Source organism: Carettochelys insculpta, chromosome 5 (assembly GCF_033958435.1).
Source record: "Carettochelys insculpta isolate YL-2023 chromosome 5, ASM3395843v1, whole genome shotgun sequence".
Taxonomy (NCBI): domain Eukaryota; kingdom Metazoa; phylum Chordata; order Testudines; family Carettochelyidae; genus Carettochelys; species Carettochelys insculpta.
Genome location: NC_134141.1, coordinates 116,838,267 through 116,861,982, shown reverse-complemented (window position 1 = coordinate 116,861,982; position 23,716 = coordinate 116,838,267). Strand labels below are relative to the sequence as shown.

The following is a 23,716-nucleotide window of genomic DNA, read 5'->3' as shown; positions in this document are numbered from 1 at the left end:
TTAGAAGCCTAACTTTAGGCACCTGTTTTTGAAAATATTAGCCTCAAGTGAGCTGAAGTACCTTCTCCATGGGCACAAATGGCTACACACTTCTGCAGAACAGACCTGAGTCTGTCCAGTGGACTGCAATGGTGTAACACTATCTAGTGCATCCTCATCACCACCACTTACATAGCTTCCTACCATAGGACATCAGTGTTCTTTGCATCCATTACTGAAGCCTAGACAACTCTTGCTTCTGAGATAAGCAAGAATGACACCTTTTTTGCTGAGGCCCCGAGAGCTGGAGTCAGTTTGCCCTAGGTGACAGTGATACCGTGGCCAGGCTGGGAACAAATCACAGAAGTCCGGATACCCAATCTAATCCCTAGAGTAAACTCTCCCTTCTGGTGTCATTGCTTCCTCACATGGGTCTGAGCTTAGCTATTAAACCCTTAGGCCAAGAGGGAGCATGACTCCAGGGCTGTGTCTACACTAGCAAGTTCTTTTGAAAGATTCTGCAGAGCATCTAAACACAAAGTGTTCTTTCAAAAGTAAATTGAAAGAATGCAGTGCTCCTTTCAAAATCCCTCTTCGTTGCCCATTTCAGGAAGAGTGTCCCTTTTGAAAGCTTCTTTTGAAAGAAAAATTGTGTAGCCGCTCTGTGGCCCATTTCTTTTTCTTTCAAAACAGCAGTCCTCACAGTGCCTGATTTTTTGATCCCTGGCCCATTCTTTCGAAAGAACGGGGGTGGGGAGCTGTGAGAACACTCTCTTTCAAAACAGCAGATCACTCTTTCAATCCCTTTTTTGTGTGTGGACACACACTATCGAAAGAAGTTATTTCAGAAGAGATCTTTCAAAAGGGCTTCTTTCAAAACATCTCTGTAGTGTAGACGTAGCCCAGGTGTCTGAAGCATGGCTAGAGCCTGAGCAGTACACAGTTACTCTACACACAACTGCTAATTAATAACAATTCCCAGACACTATTGTAAAAGATACACTCCTAGGCGAGAACAATATAAAAAAAACTGAAAGCATTAAACAAAATCCCTTTGTGAGAACAAATATGAAGTGTTAGTGAAACACACACTCTTTCCTTTACCTTTTATCTGTTTAATTCACAAGATTTAAGATAGGCTCAGAGAAGCAATTAGCAACAATTAAAAATAGATTGAATAGTGATTATGGCTTATCATGTGCCCTTAGAAAGTCAGCAGTACATGCATGCCCACACTAACTCAGTATGGTATAAGACCCTAAACTATTCTTGTTTCTACAGGCTTATAATCTGACATTACAAAAAACAGTGCAGACATAAGGCTCCAAATAAACAAACAATACACTGAAGATTTCTCCCATTAAGGCCACTGGTGTGGAGTGTTCAAAAACACCACTAGCCCCAGAGACTCACCAAGGCAAAATGGTACTGCTTCTGCTAAGGCCCCACTCAGAGATGTTTGTTCACTGAGTTACAGTTTGAGATGAACCTCTTGCTACTTTGCACCTACAATGAATGATGTTATTCTGCTGAATTTATCAAACCCTACTCTGTGGCCTTAGGAATAAATGTGAATTCTCAAAATTTACAGTTCTCACTCCACTGCAAGTCCATGTCAGAAGACAAGATGGGAGAGGAAGGAGAACAGATCTCTCTTGGGCTCTATGGTGCTGCAGATATGGCACTAGATTGAAACAGTGAGGTCAAGTCTGCCACTGACTCACTGAATGACAATATGGAATGAATTGTACTTGTCTTGTTCTGTGCAGTGCTTTGAAATCCTGATAGACAATGAACAGCAACGAAAGGTCCTGTGGCACCTTATAGACTAACAGAAAAGTTTTAAGCATGAGCTTTCGTGAGCACAGACTCACTTCATCAGGTGCTAGTCAGATTACCTGGCCCTGCAGATTTCCATGACCAACATCTGATGAAGTGAGTCTTTGCTCACAAAAGCTCATGCTCAAAACTTTTCTGTCGGTTTATAGGGTGCCACAGGACCCTTCATTGCTGTTATAGATCCAGACTAACATGGCTACCTGCACCGCCCCCCCCGATGATAGACAAGGAACATGGTTTTGGTAATTAGCACCTGCAGCATCCAAACTTTGCATCAGAACAACTTGAGCTCTGGAGCATCTGAAATCAGAACTGTGTGGCTTGGACTTCTATGTAATATTAATGCTTGCACAGTTAAAAGTCCTCTTTCATAGTGCACCTGCACCTCATTTTCGGTTTATCTGTTTTTTCACGTAACGCAAGTTTAGATGCTTTAGCAGAATTTGGGGGGACGTGTTGCAGTGTCAGCGTAATACACAAAGGGTGCACGGGATATTTTCAGGTACACTTAGAAATGATCACTCACATGTGTGTCAGAAGCCCACACTACAACCCCAGCTAATGCATTCATGCCCCTCGAGGACAGTCTGTTAGTGCCTCCTAAGGTACATCTACACTTGCATTCCTCTTTCAAAAGAGGAATGCAAATTAGAGAAATTGGAAATGCAGATGAGGCATTGATTTACATATCTTCTGCTTCATTTGCATCATCTCTTTTTGGAAGAGATTCTTTCGAAAGAAAAAAAGCAGTATATAGGAGGCTCTTTGGAAAATAAACCCCATCTCCGAAAGAACCCTTCTTCCTATTTGGTTCAGGAAGAATAGTTATTTCGAAGAGGGGTTTTATTTTCGAAAGAACCCTGTCTACACCGCTTTTTTTATTTCAAAAGAATCTCTTCCGCAAAGATATTATGCAAATGAAGCACAAGATATGTAAATCAGTGCCTCATTTGCATTCCTCTTTCAAAAGGGGAATGCAAATGTAGACATAGCCCTAGTGGACTAGAGAGGCAGTGACAAAAGGAGAAGTGAAGGGTCAAATTCAGTCCTCCAGTGTGTGTGTATTTCACCCTGAATGACACTAACACAAAGAGGTTGAGGGAAGAAACCAGAACAAGTGGTGGATGAGACACAGACCAATGTTAATGTAGGGCCAATAAAAATGTGCTTTCATTGTCATTTCACAAGTGTATGGGATGAAAAAGGCCAAGGGCCACGTATGCCAACCTTTTATTGTCCCCACTAGTGAGCAATTTGTTCATAGCAAACAGGGTGAAGCCTGCTGAGAAAGCGAAGGAAGGGTAATCAGAGGGCACTTCCTACAGGCACATCAAACAATGATGAAGGTAAATCTTTCAGCCTTTCCTTGAAGGGATTGGGTACCCAGTTAATCAGCCTACCTCTCCAAATGTACAGTCCTTGGAGGAAAACAGAAAACATATAGCAGACTTCAGAGAGCTGCAAAAATAAAATCACACAGCACCATTGAATAACATATAACTGGTCTTTTCAAAAGCATCCAAACACCATTCTTGCACTGCAGTTCATGAAAGGGTCCAGAAAAGAGCAACAAAAATTATCAAAGGTCTAGAGAACATGACCCTTGAAGAAAGGCTAGAAGAATTTGTCTTGTTTAGTTTGGAAAAAAGAAGATTAAGGGGGGACATGATAGCAGTTTTCAGGTATCCAAAAGGGTTTCATAAGGAGGAGGGAGAAAACTTGTTCTCCTTGACCTCTGAGGATAGAACAAGAAGCAATGGGCTTAAACTGCAGCAAGGGAGGTTTAGGTTGGACATTAGGAAAAAGTTCCTAACTGTTAGGAGATCAAACACCGGAATAAATTGCCTAGGGAGGTTGTGGAATCTCCATCTCTGGAGATATTTAAGAACAGGTTAGATAAATGTCTATCAGAGATGGTCTAGACAGTACTTGGTCCTGCCATAAGGGCAGAGGGCTGGACTCGATAACCTCTCAAGGTCCCTTCCAGTCCTAGCATTCTATGATTATATGAAAGTGGCTCTCCTGTAAATTAACAATAAAGACTCTCCTTTTTAAAACACTTTCATTAATGGCATTCATTAGGTAGGTGGTCAGTAATTTAAGTACTGGAGCACTCGATGTAGAGGCAATAGCAGGGCAAAAGCGGGTGTTGCGAAACCTATTTCATTTACTATAAGAGAGGCGAAGAAGTCAAGCGTGAATGTCAAAGAACAACCAAGGAAACTAGATACACCAGATAAGGAGTAAATTATCTAGGTGATTCCATTATCTTTATTGCTGAGATCCACTATCCAAGAAATATGGGAATGCTCTGGTGGTTAACAAATACATGCCTTGACCCAGTGTGATAGTTTGAAGTTTAAAGTTCCATGCTAGAGAGGACATGCATGAAAAACTGAAGTTTTATAATTTTAGGGAGGTTTGTTAAAGCGATGATTATACCACAGAATATTCTATGGTAGACCTGCCTTGGCAAAATACAGGGGAAGTCAAATGATTTTACAAATAATCATTTAGGCCCAGTGAATAGTTCTTTAAATTAAGTGTTGCAACAGAAAAACACCATGCTCGGCCATGCAAGATATAAACTAAAGTAAATATGCAGGAGTCTGGCTCAGTAGCAGACTATAGACAGAGAATGTGTCAAATCATCAGCTGGTGCGAATTCACACAGCCACATAAATGGGGCTACACCAACTGAAACCAATTAAAGATCAAACTGTAGGACTTTAAAAAATGAAATACCCTGTGTGTCACTTTTTTGGCGCCATGGCCATGGGAAACATAAAGCTTTCATCATGCTGTGCAGCATTGCTGTATTTTAATTCCAAATATCTCAAAGCAGTGTACGAATGTTAAACAACCCTGTCAAGAGCCTGCCAAGAAGGAAAATGTTACTTCTGTATTACAGATGGGGAAACTGAAGCACAGAGCAATAGAAGGGCCTGCCTGACATTACTGAGCAAATCAGTGGTTGAGTCAAGAGAGGAAATAGGCCTCACTCCCAGACACCTGCATCAAACTTCTGACTTTGTTACTTGCTGGGGTTAAGATTGCACAGTGGGTTAATATGATACACTCGCATTTCTAGAAGTCACTGGAAAGCAGCCGTAAGGCATTGTACTTGAGGAAATGCAGGCATCGCCACACTCCCTGACTTTCCTCTCCCATTGGTGTAAATTAGGAGTAACTCCACTGAAGTCAGTGAAGTTACACCAGAATATATGTGAGGTCATAATCAGGCCTGCAACAGACAGTGCCTCAGACCTACAGACTTGTTTAGGGTGGCTTTTCACAGTACACAACAGGCCTGCATACCTGGCTAGTTTTGCTTTCCTCTTTAAAAAATACGTAACACTGGGGAGTTTAACATAACAGACGGAAGTTGGATACTTTTACCCTTAAAATTAGCTTGTATTTTTCCCGCTACACTGATTGCTCTTTCCAGCACAGCCCTGAAACATGGCAGAATAGGCAACGTCTTCACAGCTCCACGGGACACACACTATCTGGGAAGCCTTTTCTCTCCTCTCAGTCGGTCCCAGAGGAAGAGCAAAATCCACCACTCCTCAAAAACTGCAGATAGCTTTGCAGTATTAATCAATGCCCTTTTCTGGCTGCTACCCTGTTGTGAAATCCTAGTGCACATCACCTGCCTTAGACTACAGCCCCCTCCTCCCTCCATCCGCCAAGACCTTGAGAGCAGGGTCAGTAACAGTTATAGGAAACAGCGCTGAGCACTTCTGACAAGGTACGCTGTGGGCTGGAGATTCTCTAAAATGTCTTAGCAAAAATGCTGAATCAATCAATCATTCTGACTTTATCACTATGAAACCTCCAAAGACTTATCTCTACTGGCAGCAACATTTTATCTTTATGGACTCCACGTAATCAGCATCAGCCATACTGCTGCATATTTATACCTACATCATGAAAAAACAGATTATTCTTACTTCTTATTTGTATTCAGCACAGGAACACCTAGAGTCTTCATCTGAAATTGCAGCCCTGCTATGTACCATCCTGTGCAAACGTGCAACAAGAAAAATATACAATCTAAATAAACAAGACCAAGAAGGTAGAGGGGGCCAGAGAAGCAATGGATCAAGGATGTGTGAAGTGACTCACCAAAGGTCACACAGCAGGTTAGTGTCAGAGGTCAGAATAAAACCGAGGTGTCTGTCTTCTCAGTCCTATGTATAATCTGCTAGCCCCCATACAATCTAACTGCACCAAAATTGCAGACTGACTGTCGTTTTTCCACCAAATTGTAGATACTGCATTCAGCCATCTGAAAGTACAAATAATACAGAGCACTTTCTAAGCCCCTACCAGCATCACCCTTCTCCTCCCACAGTATAAGATTCAAGAATACCTTCCAACCTGAACCCCACCATCAACTGCAGTCTTGATCACTCCACATGACAGATACGTTTCCTGGACACTACAGTACAAATCACTGATGTCCAGATGAATACCACTCCCTAGTGGAAACCCACTAACCACTACACTTACCTACATACTTCTAGCTTCCATCCTGCACACACCACACGATCCATCATTTACAGTCAAGCCCTGAGATACAATCACATCTGCTCTGATCCAACAGACAGAGACCGAAAACTTCAAGATCTCTATCAAACATTCATAAACCTTAATTACCCACCAAGAGAAGTAAAAAAAACAAACTGACAGGGCCAGACAAATGCCCAGAAACCAACTACTCCAAGACAGGCCCAAAAAAGCCAACAACAGCACACGGACTTGTTATTGCCTACGGCTCCCAACTCAAACCACTGTAACGCATCATTAAAGACCTACAGCCTACCTTAAATCATGATGCCACTCTCCAGAAGGCCCTTGGTGACAGGCCTGTTCTCCCTTATAGACAACCTCCTAACCTTATGAAGATTCTCACTAGCAACCACAGGCTATACCACAATAATACTAATCCTGGAACTTTTCCTTGCAACAATCCCCATTGCCAACTTTCTCCATATCCCTATTCTGGAGATGCCATCACCGGACCTAACCATATTAAATTACAGAATCAGGGGCACATTCTCCTGTTCCTCAACTAACTTTATATATGCCATCATGTGCTAGCAGTGCCCACCCACTATGTATATTGGGCAAGTTGCAAACACTGTCCACCAAAGAATGAATGGCAACAGAGCAAACATCAATAATCTCCAAATACACAAACCCATCAGCCAGCACTTTAATGGCGTGGACCATTCTGTTAAAGACCTGAGAGTTTGTATTCTGGAGAAAAGAGACTTTAGCAACCATCTACAGAGAGAATGTTCGGAACTAACATTCACATTCAAATTTGACACATTTACACTTGGTTTGAACAGGGACAGCGATTACCTGACCCATTATAATGACTCTTTCAAATACTTTGATGTTTGACCAACTTCTTAACTTCCCCCACCCCTCACTCCCCTCTTTCTGCTTTTCTATCTGATTTGCCAACCTTGACAACAATTTTTCTGATATGTCCACCTTGATAACAATTTTTGGAGCTCTGTGCTTTACATATTGAGTCTGTTCTGCTAAGGCTATAGATCTGAAGAAGTGGGTCTGTCCCATAAAAGCTCATCAGCTAATAAATTATTTTGTTAGTCTGTAAAGTGCTATATGACTGCTTTTTTGTTTTGACAGAATACAGACTAACACAGCTACCTCTCTGTTCCTGAGGTTCCTATTCCTGTTCCTCTGTTCTCTGTTACTAGTGATTTACACATCACCACTACCACTCAAGATTCAGCCCACACCAGTGTTCCCCCAAACCTCCAGTCACTGTATCTACTTTGCTGCGCCTTGGTAACACTCCACACCACTTTGTTTTTCTGGAGCCTGATTCTGAGACCCTTACACCAGCATAACCCCATAGACTTCAACAGACTTACTTCTGAGTCCCATGCAAATACCTTTCATAGGAATCAGACCCCTAGACTGAAGCTAACTGGATGCACCTCACCTAACCTTTGTGACTCAGCAAACAAATCTCTGCCTCTCTGTACAGTGCTGAACACCTGACGTGAAGATAACTCAGCAAACTAGCCCTCTAACCCCCATGCAGATACTTGAATCCACCACCTATTACACAACTGTCAGTTCCTACTTCGTTGGAAACCACTCTCCAGCTCCTGACTGCTCCTTCCAGACACATGCCTGTCTGCACTGGGCTGTGAGGGCAGTAGATGTCTCAGAATTATCCACACATGAACTAGGATCTCCTTCTGAGGATTCAGGGATCAGACACAATGTTTGACCGGAGATGTAGGTGTTAATGGGGGAATGGTCTGACTTTTTAATTTGTTTTATGAACTATTACCTTTTCCACAAACCGCTCCTTCCTGTTGGACCACAGTTCTAAGGACCTTATTTTCACATCCCGACTGGCTCCTTGTTTCCTTAGAGCAGTGGTCCCCAACATTTTCACTAGTGCAGGCCTCCAGTCACTCCCCCAAATGGTTCGTGGACTCCTATCGAAGTCAATTCTACGCTGCCAGGTACACTTCATTAAATGAAAAAGCAAACCACAACATAGATTTTTGTACAGCAACTGATAACATTAGTGGAAGATATTTAATTTAAAAATGATAATAGACTTTCAGCTTTCCTCATTCTTGTTATCTTAACCTTCAGGTCGGGGAGACATCAAAGCAAGTATCGATCAAATGAACAGAATTGTGTTTTGAAAACTTCTGCCATGTGGATGCGGAATTAGAGACGTTGTTAAAAGGTGCCAAAAACAGGAAGGGGAAAACACCACCATATACCAGAAAGATTAATATTAAAATATTTGCTTCTTCTTCTTGTCTGGGTCAAATAAAATAAACAAGAAAGTTTCCATTAGGCCTACACAGAATGAAGAAGCTCTCAGGAGTACATGGATTCAGACCCAACTCAAGAAATATTAATATATTTTATGTTTCTGTGCAATGGATTTACTTTAAGGTTGTCATATTTGATTGAGTTATTTCTGGTGGTAGCTGCCACCTGGGGTACCTTATCTGAACATGGATGTACGTAGCTGTAAGCATGCAAGTCACTTCTCAGAATATGCAGGCAACGCTGTCATGTAACATTACTCCCTAGTTTAATAATGTGCTGATATGTCAATGGATATGCAATAAATCTGCTGCCACTAAAATACTTCAAGCCCCTGACATAAGCTGACCCTATCTTCCTGTCCCAAATACAGGATAGGGAGACACGGTGGGAGAGTTGGCTCCTCCTGGCTTCCTCAAGCCCTGGGGAGCTGGGAAGGAGGCGGTAGCTGCTGGCGCTCCCCAGGAGCCCCGAGAAAGCAGCAGCTGCTGGCCCTGCCCCAGAGCCCGGGGGAAGTCACAGCTCGCCGGTGCTCCCCAGGAGACCCAGAGAAGCGGCAGCTGCCAGTGATCCCCCAGAACCCCAGGGAAGCCACAGCTGTCAGTCTCCCTGGGAGCTCCAGAAAAGCGACAGCCCCCAAGCGCTCCCTAGGAGCCTGGGGAAGCAGCAGGCACCGGTGATACCTGGGATCCTGGGGAAGCGGCAGCCCCCGACAATCCCCAGGGAAGCGGCAGCTGCTGTCCCTGTCCCAGAGAAGCTGCAGCTACCAGCCTCCCTGGGAACCCTGGGGAAGTGGTAGCTGCCCACGTTCCCCCACTTCCCCGAGGCTCGGGGAAGTGACATCCGCCAGCAGCTGTGCCCACACAGCTGCTGGCGGAAAAGGTGAGGGGGGCAGCCCAAATGCGGGACAAATTCATCCCATTTAAAAAATAAGCCTGGACACTTTTTTGCTGTCCCAAGTATGGATCCGTCCCACCCAATACAGGACAGATGCTCACCCAACCCTGACAATGAGCAAGGAACTAGAAATTAAACCTGAGTCTCCTCATAACCACAAAACGAGTCAGTTGCCCGTCCTTTCCAGTCCTTATTACTAAACCACATTCGTTCTTCCATCCATCCTGCCCTGCTGCAAAGTCAGGGTGGGCAATAACTTCTGATAGGGGCCATTCCAAGGTAAACGGTCAAGGGCTGCACTTTTCCATGGAAGGGAGGTGGGGCCTGGGATGGAGGTTGGGTGCACAAGAGAGCTCGGGATAGGATATGAGGTTTGGAAGGAGAGGGCTGTGACCTGGGTCATGGGCCTAGAGGCAAGGTGTGGAGGCCCTCAGGTAGAAAGAGTGGGACTGGGGGCAGTCAGCCATTAGTACTGCCTGAAGCACGGTGCTGGGTCCTGCCCTGAAGCACTCAGCCATGCAGAGCAGCCGAGTGGCACTTCTGCAGCATTTCCAAGGAGTCCAGGGCTCCAGCCCTGTGCAATTACCCCCTTTGCCCCTCCCCCATCAGTGGGCCTGGGGCAGGGTATTGGGGTTCAGGGCCCAGGAGTGGGTGGGTGAAGGAGAGAATTCTGAAATGGAAGTAGAACATGTGGTGGGGGGGGGGCCAGGATCTCGGAGGGCATTGGGATGCAGGAGGTGGTGGAGGGCCAGAGGCAGGCTCTATCCGGAAGGCACTTACCTATGCAGCTCTCAGCCAGCAGCACTCTCAAGCCGGCTTACCTGCCTGCCTGCCAGGAACACCAGACTGCTCAAAGTGGCTGTCTGTTCCATATGACTCTGAGCTGTGGGGGGAGCCTTCAAGTGCTGTCTCCACCACCAGCAAAATTTCTCAGCTCCTGTTGGATGGAAACCAGCTCACGGGAGTTGAGAAATTGTCCTGCAGTGCCCTACCCACAGCAAAATCCCCCAGGTCCCATTGGCCAGTTCCAGCCAGTAGGAACTGAGAGACTTTGCTGGGGACGGGGCAGTGCATGGAGCCCTCCCTCCAGAGCACAGAGACCAGCCGGACACTTGAAAAGGTGCCACTCCATGCCACAGGGGCAGGCCCTGGGCCCAATTAAAAGGCTCAGCAGGCCAGATCCAACCCACAGGCTGTAGTGTATGTTGTCCACCCCTGTGCTAAGTGCTGCCGCATCTGATTTCTCTCCTGAACAGAAGAACCACTATTAACACCACCCTGCTTTCATTTGGCCAGCTCGGATTGCAGAAGGGTGGCAATATCCTATTCCCACCTCCTTTTCTTCCTGCAAATCACAGACCAAACACCACTTCCTACACCACATGAGCTGCAGAGAGGGAGCACCATTGCCCTTACTTATTTCTGCATCCAGTAGGTCATGAAGAAGTAAAGCAGCTGCTGCTGCTACAGAGTAAATGCAATGTACAGCCCGGAAGGCACATTTGTACTGCTGTCTTCTGCTAAACAGAATCAGAACACCTCTAGTCTGGTGGGTGGCACTCAGAGAACAAAAAACCTCCTTTTCCTGACTTCTCTATCTGCAGTAGCTGAGACCTGTACTCTGAACCATGGTCCCAGGTCCTGTTCCTCATGCAGCCTATGGGCTGTTTAGTTGGCAACACTGTGGGAGCAAACCCTTTGCCAGGTACCCTAATGCAAGTCAGCCAGGATCTATGCAGTAGAAGGTACAATAACAGCACATAAGCTCTGGATCTAAATCCAAAGTCATCTCACTAAAAGCCTGCCCTAGAGAAGAGGCTATAGAATTTCCCAGTAAACTTTTGCTCCAGCACTAGTTTATTTTACAGTCAGAAACATTTTGAGTGCAATCTCTCCACTTTTCCATATTAAGGGACTCAGTGAACAGCAAACAACAGGTGATTTTTTTCTCACCGCTAGTGGTCATCATCTGGGTGCCTGGAACGCTGTTTAAAACTTCATCCACAATATCGTCTAAATGAGGCTTTTATGAGATTATGAATAAACATTATGTCACTAAGTAGCTGAATAACAGAAACAAGAGCAGAGAGATATAGTTACTGGTATTCACGCTAGCCAGGAGAAAAGGACAGTGTGACAATGGCAAGTGGGGATTCTAATATCACAGACAAGAGCACTGAAGCACACATGCGCAAATACTTCAAAGAAAAAAAAGTAAGGTGGAACTCAATCCTCCCAGCCCTTCCCTTTGCAAAGGGTTAGAGCTGAACCCTGTCTAGAAAGAAACAAGAAATAACATGGCAGAGGTGCAATGGCAAACAGCTTAGGTAATTTGCTATTGAAAATCTAAAGAGGCATCTTTATGAGGGCAAGATAAAATGCAAGTGGTAAAACAGGTTGGACCTTCTATGACCAACATTCTTAGGACCTGACTGGTCCTGAATGAAGGGATTTGCCAGACCCGAGGAAATCTCCTGCCACCAGCCTCCAGCCTGCTTCCACCCTGATTCCAGCCCCCTACCTCCAGCTTCAATGCTGCCTGCTGCAGCCCACTACTGCCAGCCCCAGTGGCTCTGGCTCCAGCCCCTGGCCACCAGCCACATGCTCTGGCCCCTGCCACAGCTCCTGTGCCACTGTAGAGGGCTGTGGAACCTTCTGAGGGCTCTGGCCCAGACACAGCACCACTGCCACCTCCCACAGCTCTGGCCAACGGCCCCCACTGAAGGCTACAGTCTGGAGTTCTCTGGTCCAGGAACATCCCTGGTCCAGAAGCACTACAGATGTTGCCAGACCAGAGAATCTCAGTTTCTAAAATACAACCTGCACCTTCCTTTCCAGCAGGCAGACAGGAAGACAATTACTAAGTCGTAGGCTGTGGATTCTCTCCTCTGTCATGAATAATGGCTGCACTTGGGAGGCAGATCAAAGCACTCTAAATCATTGTGTACTCTAGTGGGTAAAGGCTCAGCTGTTGAAGGACCTGAGCAATCTGACTGGATTGAGCTAAGCACTTCAGTACATGATCAATTCTCAACACATAATTAGACCCATAAGGTGGCATTCCAGCCTCTCTGAAGTCAATGGCTTAACTCCCATTTAATTCAATGGAGCCAAAAATTCACCATAGGCTTCCACAGACACATGTGCTTAACCGCTTTGCTGGAGCAGGCCAGATTGCTCAGTCCCTTGAAGGATCAAGCCTTGGGATAGACAACAGGAAGTCATCAGTCTATTTCCCGCTCTGCCACTGATACCTTCTGTGGCATTAGTCAAGTCACCTGAGCTATGGAAGTCACCGATGCGTCATAGGGATCGAGTATCTGCTGTCTATGTTAAACTCAATAACCACTGCAGTCATTCAGTACGTCCAGCAATCAGGACACTTGTATGTAGGCGTCTACCTTCAGACTCAAGTTTGATTAACCTCTGAAGTCTTAAACCCTGATCTAGAAAACTGCTTAATTGCATGCTTAACTATAAGCATGTGAGTCTTCTCACCAAAGCCAACACACTTCAAGTCAAGCATATGATAAAGTGCCTTGCTGGGTCAGGGTTTAAGACCCCAGAGGTTAATCAAGCTTGTGGTAGGCACCTAAATATAAGCGTCTCGTCATTGGACATACTGAATGCCTGCAGTGGTCATTGACTTCAACAGAAACAGCCAATAAGTTAAACTGGATAATAATACTTACCTACATCACAGTATTTTGTGACACTTAACACTTTGCAAAACCCTGTGATGAAACTGCAAATAATTGTTTGATACACAGCTGCTTAAGGGATTTTATAACCTGTCTAAGATGTTAACTATTTATATTTGTGTAAGTATTTCAAAACAAGATGCTTTTCCACATGTGTTTTTCTGGGCTCCTCCAACCTCCTCCCATTGTTGATTGTTCCTTCTGGCTCCTTCCATAGCTCCTAGGTCATCCTGATGAAATCACTGGAGGAAAAGTTGACAGAGGCTACCTCCCCTTCCCTGGGGGACTTTGGCACTGTCAGCTGTCCCCAATCAAAATGACTGGCAATTTTGAGAGTGATTTTTAATCCATCTGGGTCTAGATGTCTAGGTGATGTGTGGTATATTGCACTTTGTTCCACAGGTTGATGACTAGGAGGCTTGAACTGTTCTTCCTTGATTGTGAGCTGTCCACAGAGAACCACACCACTGTACCTCAGTACAGTACTCCTGTTTGGCATCTTCATCACTATGACCCTTCACCTCATTGATAGCAAGCTTCCAGATGACATGACGATTGTCTACAGAATGAGGAGGAAGCTCTTCAGTCTCAGGAAACTGAAGGCTAAAAGCAAGACCTACATAACCTTGACCATGGAGCTCCAGTACACAGATGACAATGTGATTGCTGCTCTTTCTCGCACAGGCTTTCAGACTATCATAAGTGCCTTTGCTGAAGTATGCGAGAATCTCGGCCTCAGACTGAACATCCGAAAGACAAAGGTGCTCCACCAAACCTCGCCAATGGGACAATCTCATGTACCTTCTATTGATGTCAATGAAGAACTGCTGGAAAAATATGGAATACTTGCCATACCTTGGAAGCCATCTTTCCACTAAAGAAGACATTGATGCAGAAATCCAGCATTGTCTGAGCCATGCAAGTTCTGCTTTTGCCCACTTGAGAGAAAGGGTCCTTGAGAACCAGGACATCTACCCCAAGACAAAGCTCCATGTGTGTATACTGTGCAGCGGTTGTTCCAGCACTACTGTATGCATGTGAAACCTGGACAACATACAAGCATCATCTGAAGGCACTTGAACAACATCATCAAGCCTGCCTCAGAGAATCCTAAACATCTCTTGGGAGGATAGGTGCATGAACACTAGCTTCCTGGAAGAGCCTAACAGGACAATCACCGACGTCGTTATCATTCATCAACAACTTCATTGGACTGGTCACATGGTTTGGATGTCTGATCAGCACCTCCCAAAACAGATTCTGAGTTGAAGGGCAGACAGAGGAGTGTTGAGGGCCAGCGGAAGCAATATAAGGACATGCTGAAGTTATGCATGAAAAAGTGCAGCATTAGTGTCGACACTTGGAAGAACCTTGTGCAAGACCGCGCCAGTAGAGAACAATAATCCATCAGGGGCTGGTGCAGTGTGAGATGTCCTGCTGAAGTGCAGATGAGGAGAGGTGGAGAAGAAGAAAAGAGCATCAAAAATTGCCCTGGGCTCCTCCAACAGCTACTGTGGCTCCAGAATTGGGCTGATCAGCCACCAACAGACTCACAAACAGGAGGGTGACATGAAGATGTCCTAGTTACTACTGAACGACTGCCAAGAAAAGAAGAAGAGAACACTCACTGCACTGGTGTAAAATGGTGTTTGTATCTGTGCAAACTCAATACAGTATCAAACCGTTCACATCCATGCTAAAATCTCCCATGTGGACAAGCACTAAGACATAATTGTTCTTCATTGTCTTCATTGACCATTAGTCATATTTGGAATAGGCTGATTTGTTAGGCTGTATCTACACTACATTCCTCTTTGAGAGGAGGAATGCAAATGAGTGAAATTGAAAATGCAAATGAAGTGCTGGTTTAACATCTTGCTCTTCATTTGCATAATCTCATGTGGTCATGTTTCCAGAAGAGACTTTTCCAAAAACAAAACACAGCAGTGTCGACCAGTTTCCTTCAGGGCAAAAAAAAAAAAAAAAAAATTCAAAAGAACCCTGTACACTTCATTTTTTTCAGAAATGAGAGCTCTTTTGACAATGGGATTTTTCCAAAGGAACCCCATCTACATGTGTGTTTTTGTGTTCAGAAAAGTCTCTTCTGGAAACATGATCTCATGAGATTATGCAAACAAAGCGCTGGATTTTTAAATCAGCGCTTCATTGCATTGTCAATCTCCCCCATTTGCATTCCTCCTCCGAAAGGGAAATGTAGTGTAGGTGCAGCCTCAGAGAACAGCATGGGACAGGGAAGGGGGAAAAGTGCCTGTAAGGAGTATAGATAAAATATATTGTCCAAAAATTAATGCTTAGTTAGGAAAGAAGTAAATATACCCTGCTGCTTTTTGACACGGTACCTCACCTTACCATGAGAAACTACAGAGTGGAACAATTAAAATAAAATAACTACACTGGCTCAGTAGTCGCTGTCTTTAAAAGATAATTGTACTTTTTCACTTACAAATAAAAAATAACCAAATCAATACAGCACCTTCAGCCCTTATTTTTTCACTCCAGCCAAAGTTTTCAGAGAGGATCAGTAATCACAACTGGGGTCAGATTTTCAAAACAGCTCACTCCCCACCCCATTTCTTTTGAAGAACCAAGCTATAAACCTGCTTATTTTATACTCTAGTAGCCCATACTCCATGTGAATTTTTGATAATTAACAATATAAGATACTACCAAGACATAGTCTGTCTTTTTAATCCTGAATTATTAATCTATTGTTAACCTGCATTAACCTCATTAATACACTTCCTTTAAGAATCATCAGTAATACAGGAATGCCAAAAGAGCTCTCCTGCAATGAAATACTCTATTCTAATGTATGCCTATTCCAAAAGGTATGCCCTATCTGGATTAAAGAGTAACAGCATTTTTATTTTACCAGTTATTTTTCCCCTATGGAGTAATTTGTTGCAATTCTAAAGACAAACAAGATCATCCCACAAACTTGGGGTTACTTCTGGTTGTGTTTGCAAAATTGCAAATGTTGACATTAGACTCAAGATGAATGGAAGCAATTTAAGGCATTCCTTTGCATCCTTCCAAGCTCTAGGCAAGAGCTTTATTCACGTATAGTAACTACTGTCTTCTGACAAAGATAAGAGGATATCTCAATATTGGAAATTTTTGTGGAACATTAGATTCTGCAACAAAACCACAATACAATCTAAAGGAATACTCCACCTAGTTTTATAAGCGGCTATGGTTTAAGAAATTTTCAATGCAAAAGACAAAAAGTTATCCTACCAGTTAGTGCACTAGAAGACTGAAGTCTCTTTCTCCACCACATTGCAATTTATCTAACGCAGGTCTTGTCCACTTAGGTCTTGGTGCTGGGCAGATTTTTTAACCAAACCATTTAAGAATGAAGCTCTCTTCATGTTATCTCAGATGCAGCTTTGCCAGCAAAGAAGCTTGAATGATCCAGGGAGGAAAGAAGTCAAGATGTACCAACTATCACTCCTAGTATTTAAGTGCCAACATCAGCCAACTGAGAGCCCTTTAAGACTTAATAGCTGCGTCTACACGTGCACGCTACTTCGAAGTAGCGGCACTAACTTCGAAATAGCGCCCGTCACGTCTACACGCGTTGGGCGCTATTTCGAAGTTGAAATCGACGTTAGGCGGCGAGACGTCGAAGTCGCTAACCCCATGAGGGGATGGGAATAGCGCCCTACTTCGACGTTCAACATCGAAGTAGGGACGTGTAGACGATCCGCGTCCCGCAACATCGAAATAGCAGGGTCCTCCATGGCGGCCATCAGCTGAGGGGTTGAGAGATACTCTCTCTCCAGCCCTTGCGGGGCTCTGTGGTCACCGTGGGCAGCAGCCCTTAGCCCAGGGCTTCTGGCTTCTGCTGCTGCAGCTGGGGGTCCGTGCTGCATATACAGGGTCTGCAACTAGTTGTTGGCTCTGTGTATCTTGCACTGTTTAATGAAAGTGTGTCTGGGAGGGGCCCTTTAAGGGAGCGACTTGCTGTTGAGTCCGCCCCGTGACCCTGTCTGCAGCTGTGCCTGGCTCCCTTATTTCGATGTGTGCTACTTTGGCGTGTAGACGTTCCCTCGCTGTGCCTATTTCGATGTTGGGCTGAGCAACGTCGAAGTTGAACATCGACGTTGCCAGCCCTGGAGGACGTGTAGACGTTATTCATCGAAATAGCCTATTTCGATGTCGCAACATCGAAATAAGCTATTTCGAAGTTGGGTGCACGTGTAGACGTAGCCAATGAGTGTTTTAAAAAAATATGAAGCTGGCAAGAACCTATTGACCTCCACTCGATGGAAGGAAGCGATAAAAGTGAAAACTAAGGAATCCATACAAATGGCATTTTGTATGGATATTCTGCCCTTTCCCCCTACTTTCATCACCTAAGTTTTACATTATATAATTAATATACATTGGGGTTTTTGCTGAATGGCAGGACATGTTTTTAACAAGGGGGAAATTTAATCTATTTGTTGTGACCTTAAAGAAGTCGAATCCTTGATTTGTATCTTGTTAGTCAGAAAAATCCTCACCTGTATAGCTAAGATGCAGAGAGCTGTCAGAAGCTTGTTTTGCTATCCGGCCTATAGGCGCTTGTGCACTTTCTTCTGTGTGGACACTGAACTATCATTTTATCCTATATATAAACAGTTTTGCTTTCAAGTTCTTCGGTTACAGCAGAAGTTCACCCTGATTCTGTCATCTAGGGACCCTATGGGAAAAAAACATCTCATAGGCTCACTCCACTTCCCAAGTCCTTCCTTCCGGGGCAGCAGAACAAAGGCTGGATTTCCAGAGGTGCTCCGCAGTGGCTTCACTTTTGTTACCGCTGAAGTCCAGGGGCAGTGTACCACTGATTCCAAAGGTATCCAATGGGAGCAAAGGTAGGCAAGTCCTGAAGACCTTAAAAACCTCACACAGCATCTTTGGAGAAATAACAGTTATGGACAACTCAGGATTAGGGTGACCAGTCATCCCGTTTTACTGGGACAGTCCCTTATTTAACCTGTCTCACAGGTGCCCTGACTTTTGTTAAGAAAATGGGCAAATTGTCCTGTATTTTGCAGGGCTCCTGTTCCCCGGTGCCCTATGCCTCAGGACAGTAGCTCTTGCTGCACGGGAGCTCCTCTGTGGGGCAGCTGCCCCCTTCCCACGGGCTGCACAGCAGCAACCCCCGCTCCCAGTGAGCTTTGCTACCACGCAGCTGCCTCAATTTCCTGGTGCCCCATGCCTAGGGGATGCAGCTGCTGCTGCCAAGGACTCCTTCCATGTGTTGGCTGCTGCATCACCTGGTCCTCCCTGCTGGAAGGCTGCAAAGCCCCTATCCTCAACACCCCCTGCCAGAAGGTTGCAAAGCCCCTATCCTCTGCTCCCCTCATGGGCAGGCTGCAGAGCCCCCATCCCTGATGCCTCACTGCAGCCCCCATTGCTGGGGAGTCTTGACATGGGACAGCAGACCCCCGACCCCCAGAGACCAGTGTCACATATCTGACATAGGGCAATGTGGTCACCCTACTCAGGATCCAGGGACTCCACTTGTCATGCAGTGCTGTTCTATCTAGTTCCACATGCCTAATGATTTGCTGAGTGCTTCGATACAAAGAGTTTTGATTGAAACAAAAACAAAAAAAAAACCATGAAAAGAATTGTTTCTATTGAGCCAACTTCACCATTGGCATAATACCACTATTAACCAGTAGAATTTCACTAGAAATCAACTGGGATCATAAGGTTTCCTAAACTCTTTTTAGAAGACCTACATTTTGGGTTTAAAATTACTCGATGGTATCTGTGTAAACCTCTGATTTTGTCAACCCTATGCCAAAGCATGTTTAAAGTATCAATAATACACAGCACTTCATGCAATATTCTTACACGCAATTTACAAGTATATGAAGTATCTACAGAGCATCAGCCACAGTGTCTAGGTACATTAATGAATTAAGCTGCATAATGGTCCTGTGAGGTCAGTTTTATTATCCTCATTTTAGAGATGGGAAAATAAAGGCACTTCTTTAAAGCCAAAGTTCAATTTCACACAGCCAAAATTTTTAACTTGCATCCCATTCTTTAACTATAAAACCACTCTGCTTGTATAGGATTACTGACTACATGTTCAACAAAGATCATGACAAAAATTCACAGCTGTAATTATAGTGATTGAATATGGATTTCTTTTGTTATTTAAAATATAATATATTTTGACTAGAGATCTACATGTATCAACGAAACAGGTACAGAGATCAAGTCATCCATAGTGTTGCTTGTACATGGTGTGTAGTGGGCTATTGTGCAGAGATGGAAAAATAGTGACAAAATGAGAAGCAAACCAAAATTTTACTGGGATTCTAAAAAAATCTGTTTAACTTCTGTGTTTTTAAGGTTTCACATGCCACTTGACTGCTTGGCTGGAATCAGAAGGGGGAAATACATAAATAACATTCAGAGCCTAGCCTGGAGAGCCCTGGAATCAAATACCATGAAACTTATCAAAGGGGTTCAGAGGAAGCACTTACGAGGAGCACTTAAAATGTGATCAGAGAGTCTGTTATCCAAACTAATTTGGCTAGACTCTGCTAAGCATTGGGCAACTATCCAACCTTTCTGTGCAGGTTGGGGTTAAGGTTTGTTGCTTCAGGAGACATATTTATGTGACACATTGTGTAGGAAGATCTCTTCCTGTGAAACTTGGTATTTTCTACCAGAGCTATGCACATTACATGCTGCTTAATTGTTGCTGTTTCGATAGGAAAGTTTGTAAAATCTCCACGGAGTGTATTATAATACACCTTATCTTTGTTAGAAGTATCAAAACAAAAAAGCAGTCTGCTCTGGAATGGCTATGATCTGAAGAAGTGGGTCTGTCCCACGAAAGCTCACCACCTAATAAATTATTTTGTTAGTCTTTAAAGTGCTACATGACTGCTTTTTTGTTTTGATAGAATACAGACTAACATGGCAACCTCTCTGTCATTGTTAGAGGTATGGGAGAGTAACTTGTTGTTTGCATCCGCAGCTACATGGGAGGACCTGCTCCCAATCTGTAAGAACTATTCAGTGGCAAAACATTACATTTACACAGAAATTATGGTTGCTTGGTAGCATGTCATCCACTTGTAGAATATTGAATAAAACAGACTTCTGAAAACCAGGAAATCCACAGTTATCATTCCCATCCAAACATGACTATGCCCTCTTATTGTGCCCCAGTACTGGTCCCAAACACACATACCTTTCCACTGCTAAACCCATAGTTAGTGAAATGTAAAAGCTCTTTTACAGTCCATTCACTCTCACATCCAGGACTCCATCTAAGACTATTAAAAGGACAAAGTGAGGAAGGAGAAGGAAAAAAAAAAGCATTTCCTTTCTGTTTTTGCCTGGAGCGGGTAGTAGCTGGTGGGAATTACTTGCATACACTAGATGAAGGCAGTGCACTGTGGGTACCTACATTAAGTGAGGAAGCCAGCAACCGAGTTTGCTTGGTAAAGGTGCATTTGTGATCTTAGGACACATGTGGGTTACTTTGAGATGTGTGACAGAACTGTGGTTATGATATGAGATCTATGATTTACACCTTCCAGTGAGTGTAAGCAACGGAAGAGCTGCCATGTGTACCTCCAGGATCCAGTCTGCATCACTGCAATGCAGAAGTATGTATGTTGCCTAATTAGCAGGACCCATGGGGTTTAATTACAAGAAGTATTGTCACCAGTGATCTGGGATATGAGACCAGTGTAAGCATTATCATCTGAAAGCATGTATCCAGGGTAAAGCGAGTGTGGTCAGTGTCAGGTGTGGCTCTACTGAATGGCAGAAACAGTAGTTATCTTTGCTCGGGAGAGGAACATTTGAGAGATCTGTGGATTTCTCTGCACGCAGGAAGTTTACACCCTGAGCGGAAAAGTTACAGAGCAGTAAAGTGAGAGTGTAGGGGAGCACAAAGGAATGTCCAGAGGGCATGGTGGGGCATGAGCCATCTCCTACAATGGGGTGGCATGGGAGCACCACCAAGCCCCTCTTTGTTTCCTGCTCTACTCCAGCCCCAGCCCATACCCACAGCTGTTACCCCAGCTCCACAGCCCGACTCCCAGCTACTCCCCTCAGCCAGCTCCCGACCACACCTCATCTGTGTCTTTGCTCCCAGCCCAGGGAGGGGAGAGGAGTGCACAAACACGTTCTGCAACTGTATGGGGTGCCCAAGAGGAAAACTTTGGGGACCACTAAGCTAGGCAGTGAGACACTTGGTTGCAGCTCTCAGGAGAGGGTGCATACCTGCTTAGAGCCAGCACCATGTGTTTCAATGGTGATGCACATCTGCACATGTCTGGGTGCACATAACAAAATTTATTCCACCCATGGATGGAGGAAAAAGTGAGGGAACACTGGTCTGCACCCCAAGTATGTATGTGGGGGTTCCCTGACAGGGTCAGTGCTGGATGCTGTTCAGACTCCTGGGAGAAAACACCCAGTGAGTCAGCAAGTAGGTCCTTGCACAGCACTCTGGGGAGCAGCCAAGAAGGAGTGCTCCGCTGGACCCCTGACAGCTCCCAACTCCCATTGAACGTCAATGGGATTTGAGTGCTGAATTATCGGAGAGTCTTTTGAAAGTCCCGGCTTTAAAAATGGCCCAAGTTTCACCAGTGCTCACCATGCTGCTGCTTAGTATTTAAAGATTAATGTCCACAGTTGCAAGGGCTCTTAGAGCAGATGTTGGCCACCCTGTAGAAATGTACAGATTCTGTTGTACCATCTGAGCCATGGTCCGCTATTGGAAATGTGGACCATGGCCCATATGCCACAACAGAAGCTGTACATTTCTACAAGGCAGCGAACATCTGCCGCAAGAGTCCTTGCAGCCGTGGACATTAACCCTTAAATACTAATGCTAATTAATCAATAAAGTAAGGAGGTGCCTATTTTTAGGCAGTGCACTGAAAGTGACCTGACAGCCAGTTAAGGCTCATAATAATTGAACGTCAGAACCTACATTACAAACTTTGTTCCAGCACCCCAGGGCATCTCCCACAAACTCAGCTGATCTGAGCCACAAACTCAGCAATCTCTGGTGACAGGTTGCCGTGGAGACCACTGCAGAACTTCCATTGACCCTGTCTGGTTGAACTTCTAGGGGAAAGGAGCGTTCACAATGTTGTTTACATTATTATTGTGTGAATTATATTGCTCATCCTTGTTCACAAAGAGAAACCGGACTCCAACCTTTCTGATTTTTCTTTATTAAAATGTAAAAACAAAGTAGGCGAGATTCCCGTCTGCTGGCAGAAGGAGCTGCAAATTACACCCTCCCATGCCAGCCGGGTCAGTGCCCTCTGCAAGGAGATTCATCCTTGGGGAATGCAGGCAACATTGTGAACACACCTTTCCCCTAGAAGTTCAACCAGACAGGGTCGCTGGAAGTTCTGCAGAGGTCTCCATGGCAACCTGTCACCAGAGATTGCTGAGTTTGTGGCTCAGATCAGCTGAGTTTGTGGGAGATGCCCTGGGGTGCTGGAACAAAGTTTGTAATGTAGGTTCTGAAAGCCATCACCCAAAACTGCAAACCTAGTCTATGATTAAGCCAGGCCTTCGGTTGCTGTTACTAGTTCATGCCATGGGGGGGATGGCAGTGTCTCTGCTGTCAGAGACTGGCATGCGGGTGGTCACAGCTAGTGGTTGTGTATGTATAGTGGTCAGAGCAGGCATCCGTAGGTAGGAATCAAAGTAGAAGGTTAATAAAGAGACATATCCCCCTCCGTTATACGTTTACATGAAACATTACCACCAAGAAACTGAGCATTACACATAGGGGCACACATGGCGAGTGGCAGGCATTTATCATGAAAGAAATTCTCCTTTCAGTATATAGAAAGTGCTTACCTGTGTGGCCAGGTTTTCCATCCACAGCAGTGAGTGTGCCTTTGCCTGTGGGGGTAAAGGTGCGGCTGATCTGGCAGTCAGTGTGATACAATGATAGCCACTGTCGACAGAGGAAATGCCAAGTCTTCTCACGGCTTGTATTGGTCACAGTTATCTCCTCCACGTACCAGGCTTGCTGCTTCTCTAGACCATCGTGCTTAAACAGAAACATTCAAAAAGCCTTAAAAAGTGCAATTACAGGCATGCAAGGTCTAGTTCAACTTCAGTACACCCACACGGCATGGGATACATGTGTGCATACAGCTACATGACATAAAGTCCACATACGACCCAAGCGTACTGAGAAAGAGAGAAATCTGAACACCTATGAAACATACCACAAGACTCAACTTTTCAGTTAGGTATTTTTCTAACATACTGGTGGGGACTTGTAAGGGTTTGAAATTTGGCAGGAGATCAGCCAAGGGTCAGAAAGGCTTCTTTTGTCATTTTTGTGAAAAATACCCAGATTTCTGAAGAGTTCTAAGCCATCAAAAGTCACAGTTCATGTATGAGACTTGATGAATTTTGCTAAAGGCTGGCAG

The 23,716-nt window shown here is 44.6% G+C and overlaps 1 protein-coding gene across 2 annotated transcripts in view; it reads right to left on the bottom strand.

Annotated features, from left to right (window-relative positions):
• Window positions 1–23,716, bottom strand: part of LOXHD1 (lipoxygenase homology PLAT domains 1) — a 274,986-nt gene that overhangs the window by 238,903 nt on the left and 12,367 nt on the right. For both annotated transcript variants that reach the window (XM_074994358.1, XM_074994359.1), the window contains exon 6: window positions 23,133–23,328. In XM_074994358.1, coding sequence (XP_074850459.1) covers window positions 23,133–23,328 — 196 coding nt within the window. The remainder of the gene's footprint in view (window positions 1–23,132; window positions 23,329–23,716) is intronic.